Source organism: Trematomus bernacchii, unplaced genomic scaffold (assembly GCF_902827165.1).
Source record: "Trematomus bernacchii unplaced genomic scaffold, fTreBer1.1, whole genome shotgun sequence".
NCBI classification, from domain to species: domain Eukaryota; kingdom Metazoa; phylum Chordata; class Actinopteri; order Perciformes; family Nototheniidae; genus Trematomus; species Trematomus bernacchii.
Window position 1 is genome coordinate 526,553 of NW_022987966.1, and position 5,948 is coordinate 532,500.

General features: G+C 40.6%; 1 protein-coding gene across 1 annotated transcript in view; it reads left to right on the plus strand.

The window, feature by feature from the left end:
* The first annotated feature begins 414 nt into the window (after nucleotides 1-414).
* bbc3 (BCL2 binding component 3) overlaps nucleotides 415-5,948 on the plus strand; it is a 14,129-nt gene continuing 8,595 nt past the window's right edge. Inside the window, exons 1-2 of the mRNA XM_034115917.1 lie at nucleotides 415-738; nucleotides 1,991-2,381. Coding sequence (XP_033971808.1) covers nucleotides 2,000-2,381 — 382 coding nt within the window. The 5' untranslated portion in view covers nucleotides 415-738; nucleotides 1,991-1,999. The remainder of the gene's footprint in view (nucleotides 739-1,990; nucleotides 2,382-5,948) is intronic.

Here is a 5,948-nt window from a genome sequence, read left to right on the forward strand (position 1 = left end):
AAAGTAGGGTAGACATGTGGAGATTATCCGAATGAAAGTGATCTGTCTCTTCAATTTGTGTCAACCACAGACCTTATTTCGAGCTATTTTCCAAAATCCTATGGAGAAATTGCATTGGTTTTTGTCGAAGGAACCGGAAGTGGTAAAATGCTAACTTACTTCCGGGTTTTAGGACGCGTCACTGTGGCACAGTGGCCGTTTCTCAATGTCGAGTACACATGCTGCAGAGCCACTATTTCAAGTATACTACGTCATAGAGTGGCGCAGAATGCTGTATACTTGAAATAGTGGCTCTGCAGCAGGTATACTCGACATTGAGAAACGGCCTCTATTTATGAGGTCAATAAATGTTGTGGTGTGTTTTATTCTGAAAGTCCAAACCGGAAGTCCGCTGTATATCTTCTGTGTTGACAAAGATAGTGAGGCAGCAGGAGAGCGCTCAGACCGGACAGATCTTCAGAGAAGAGCACCGAGACCAGCCTCCTCCGTTATTCGGTACATCTCGTCGGTATATGTTCGGATGGGTTAATCTAACAGACAACAACCAGCTGATTATAAACCGTGACAATCAACGGCAGATCTTTGACATGGAATGACACGATTCCTCCCGAGTGGACCTTTAACATCTTGTGACACTTCGCCGGTTGTTCTGGAACAGTGTATCCCGTCTGATGTGCACCTGTTACGGCTGCTCTCTGCCCTGCACACCGCCTCACCACGGAGCGTCACAAACAGCCAGTAAGCGCTTCATCTTTATTTACTGCTGCAGAAGTTGGAAAGGTTTTTGACAACTTGGGCAAGACACTTCACCCCAAATTGCTCCTGTGGGGATTGTCCACAGTACTGAATGTATGTAAGTCGCTTTGGATAAAAGCGTCTAACAAGTGACATGTAATGTAATGTAATGTAACTTGAAGTTGCATCATCTGTCGAGCTGTCAGAAAAAAGTGTGGTTGAACGTATCGGTACATATCTACTTTGAAATTATTTTGTCAACATTACTCTCTTTTTTATAACAGATGTAAAGTATTGACCCCTGCGCCTTCGAGCCTTTCGCGTTATATATTTATGATTTGAGACATGTCCGGACAAGTGACATTCAGAAACGTTAATGAAAAAAAAAAAAATCCTAAATCAGAGTTAAAGGTTCACGATATTGATAGGCTATTTAAATAAATGTGTTTAGCCCCAGAACCAGAGAACTGTCAGAAACTGGTTAATTTATCAAACGAATAATGCATTTATGATTGAATGTATTAAACTTAAAGCAGGGTCGTTGTTCTGTAATTCGACATCTTTACGCATTTTCCGATTTATTTCCTTGCGTTTTTTAAATAACCCTAAATAAACGGGATTTTAAGTGGTACATTTACATTAATGTCACTTCACGTGGAGGATTTATGCTCACTATTTTCTTGATATTATCCTTCCTATCATCAGTTTATTGCCAAAGCGGAGAGAAATCTCCGCGTGGCTCGCCTTTCTGTGAGATTGTGTGTACCTATGATGTGTACGCGTGCGCGCTTCCTCGTGCTCGATCGGCGCGGATCGGATCTGTTTACAAACAAGTCTCGTGCCCTAGTGGCCGGTACGATCATTTATAATGTAGGTTGCTGGGTCAAACTGGTGGAGTAAGACAAGATGTGTGTATGTGTGCTTTTCTGGTGTTTTTTGTATGAGATATGTTATCCTATTATATATTAAATCAAATTAAATGTTTTTTTTATTGATAGTATAATATATACTTTAATTTGGATCAATAAAGTATATCTTATCTTATCAGATAGTATATATCCTGAGGGGTCACAAACAAGACTTGCACGTGTTTTCTTAATTCTTTGTACATTGATTTCTCAGGACCACTGTTTTTTGTGTTTGTTTAAATTCAATTTGTCGTTTTTTAGATGACTATGTTTATACATTTTGATTTGATGCTTCAGTACGGGTTGTCTTGCTTTGTTTGACGTATGTGCATGTCTGTGTGATTTAGGCTACTGAGATGGCCCGTGCAGAGACCATGGAGAGCGCCGGGGAGACAGGAGGAGAACCAGGAGACGGCCCCCTGCCTCGCCACAGCTCCTGCCGGATGGAGCTGCCCCGCCCCTTCTACAACTGGCCCGGCATGCTCACCACCACCACCATCACCACTGGCTCTGTGACTGGCCCCGGGGCCTTACACCTCCACCAGAACCACCACCACCTGCACCCTTTGCAGGCCCTCTATATGTCATACCCAGTGCCTTACCCCCACCCAGAGGGCCAGGACCAGCCCCAGACTCACCAGCAGTTACCTTGGTCATCGTCATCATCATCAACGCCTCCCTCACCTCTCTGCCATCGGAGGGAAGAGAGGGCCAGTGTCTTCTCAGGAGAGCAGTCAGGTAAGATAGTCCTATTCACATGTAATCAAAGACATCCAGCGTGGTTTAGGTTATTAGGGAGATACAAAGTGTTATATCTCTTTAGTAATAGGATGTGAGTTGCAGCATGGTGTTGTTAAAACCATGTGGGTTAGCTCTCCCTGTGTTTGTAACACCAGGCACATCACTTATGATTTAGAACAGTTACCTCGGAGAGAAACTCACAAACACACAGATATGTTTGGCCTCGACTGAAGGTGGAAACAGATCTGTATTTTTAATTATTTTTTATTGTTGGACTACATTCAGGGAGAAGAAGCAAACCTGAATGTAGTCAGGTTTGTAGTCTCATTTCTAACAACAATGAGAAATGTGACAATACATACACATGCATACATTTATGTTATTAATGGCAGATACTTAGAAATATGTCATTTTCAACATCTGCTTAAAAAAAACGTATTTTCACCAAAGCTTATTTTACATATTGAGCACTAGCTGTGAAAATAATAATGTTGCATTGGCTTCATTGATGTCACAGACCAAAAAACCACTGAGCTGCTGCTGCCTCAGGAGCTCTTACTGGTTTGTTCATGAGACAATGTCTGTCTGTCTGGAGTTCATGAGGGGTGAGAAGAGGGGAACTTACTCTGACAATGGTGGGCGGTAACACAGAAAACACATTTGACCTTTTATAGTACATTATTTTGGACATTTTAAAAACCCTCTTCTTTATTATCTCTATAATGGAATTGGGATATCTTGCATGAATAGACCTTGGACCTATTTTTATTGTATTGTCAAAAATGTCCCTTTTTTACAATCCCAGTATTTGGGGAATGAAGGCTAGATACAGGCACATGGCTGTACGTTTTTCATTTACATCTGCAGCAGTTTTTATGTGTGAGCGAGACACCCCATATTATATTAGGATGAGTCACGCAGAGGGAAATGTGGAGGCTGTAGAAAGGGAAATTCAGGTGTTGGCATCACAGGATACAGGAAACAGGTTAGACACTGTGTCTCTGTGTTGTGACAGATAGAGGAGTAAACAGATCCCCCCCCCCCCCCCCCCCCCCCTTCCTCTCTCAGCTGCAGGTCAGCTGTGCATGCCGGGCATGTTCAGACATGTCCTGTGCAGTCTGAAGGAAACAATGTGCTGCATTTCCTGCTGCTCTGAGATCAGCCAGGCAGCACACAGTCAGTCTGTAGTCTGCCCACAAGAGCTTCTATTGGCCTCTCAGTCAGGTTTTAAGCTTAGTTTAAATTGTCAGAGTTACAGTTAGTTAATCAGGCTTATCAGTCAGGCTACGAATCAAACAGTTAGTCATTTAATGAGGGAGACACTTTGTTATCCAGTCAGTAAATAGGGAATGAATCAGTTAGATACTCCGCAACCTAGTGAATTAATTAGTCAGACACTTTCAGTTATTCACTAATCAGGTACTCAATAATTCAAATTTAAAAATCAATGTCACTTTATCCAGATCATCTGTCAGGTTGGTAAACAGTCATTATGTACGTTTTTTGTCGATTTGTAAGTGAATTTGTTGTATTGTGTGCACAGAGTAGGGAAAAGTACTCGGATCTTGTACTTGAGTAAAAGTAGAAGTACCAGAGTGAAGGAATACTCTGTTACAACTAGAAGTCCTGCATTCAAAATGTTACTCAATTAAATGTAGAAAAGTATTTTCATCAAAATATACTCAAAGTAGCGACAGTAAAAGTATTCATTGTGCAGATTGGTCCATTTCAGAATAATATATATGATATGTTTTATAATGATTGATCATGAAAGTGTTCTCAAAGCTGGTAAAGGTGCAGCTAGTTTGAATGACTTTGTATACTGCAGGGTAGCTTGTGAATTTACTCCAGGTGGAACTAAAGTCTGATTTAACACTTGATTATATTTCACATCATTCATCCACATCTGTAAAGTAACTACAGGTATTACATATATGTAGTGGAGGAAAAGTACACCATTTACCTCTGAATTGTAGGAGTAGAAGTACAAAGTAGCAAAAAATGGAACAACTCTAGTAGCTCAAAATTGTACTTATTAAAATACAATTTAAAATATATATTTAAAATGGTTATAGCGCTTAAAAGGTTTGGAAACTAATGTCCTTGCAGGATTCTTGCTGTTCTATATCATCATAGTTGAAGGCACTTATGGTAAGAGACTTTGGATCTAAGCATCAGCTAAATTAAATAGCTGAATAAAAAAAGGAATTGTTTGTTAATTTATTTATTATTTGTTTGGTTAGTCAGAGGTTTTGTCGGTTTGTTATTTAATGACAACATCTCTCAGCCGTAAGCTTTTATCTGCTTTAGTCTGTTTTTATTTGTAATGCCACCCCTTCACCCGGCAACCGAGTCCCCCCCAGTCTCCTGCATCCCATATGTATCTGCTCTCAGGATCTCTGTCACCTTGTCACTCTGTCAGCCTATCAAACAGACCGGTTCACCAACAGCCCCGCCCCCTTACCTCCCTCCAGCCTATCCAGCTCAGACCCCCACTGCCGGCCAATCGCATAGAGACGTCTCCAAGAGTGCTGTCTTCAAGTTACCTTGGCAACAAGCCAGTGTTTCCCGTTTGTTATTTTTCCTCCGCTCTCTCTTTCCTCCCTCTCCGCCTCCATCTCTCCCTCTGTCTAGTCACCTGCATCTTTAAAGGATCAGTTGTAATCCTCCTAGCAAAGTAGATGCTGTGGTTGCCAGGGGTGCCTGTTTCTGTGGCAACAAAGAGTTGTGGTTGCTGGAGACCCTCTGCTCCGTGACAGAGACAGGGGTCCATTCACAGGAAAGCTGTTGTCAAAGTCAGAAACAAGTATACAAAGGTTATCTAATCGTCTATTAAAAACTACACGCTGCCAGAGACAATGATTTTTCATGTAGTATCATAAATCCTAATTCAATTTAGCAACTCATTTTATAAATGTGTTATGTGAAATATGTTAAAAGAAATGATACGATTCAGAAAAAGAGAAATATTTAATTAATTAATTGTATATAATGCTTACACAAAATAAGATTTATCTGAATAAAGCAGAACATTAATCATGAAAAATAAAAAAAATGATCAAGTAGGTTACCATTAAAGATTTGAGACAATTTCCTTTTTTTTCATAAAATCCTAAAACCGCTAATAGCTTTAGGCCTTTTTGTCACGCTAAAGCAACCAGACAGAAGGGACAGGTATCTGTAGGAACAACAACACTAGATCTGTAAACACAACAAACAAACACACACACACACACACACACACACACACACACACACACACACACACACACACACACACACACACACACACACACACACACACACACACACACACACACACACACACACACACACACACACACACACACACACACACACACACACACACAGTTCTCTCCATACCAGACTTATTAAGCAGATTAAGAGATTACTCTCCCAAATTCCATGAAGAGGAAACAGACCCATCAGGCTCCTTAGCAAATATGTGTTGCCACAAATCTAACTAATGTAACTGAACAACCCAACTGGAATAAAAAAAAAAAAGTTTTATGTTGAATGTTGTTTAAAAACTCCCTCTTCTAT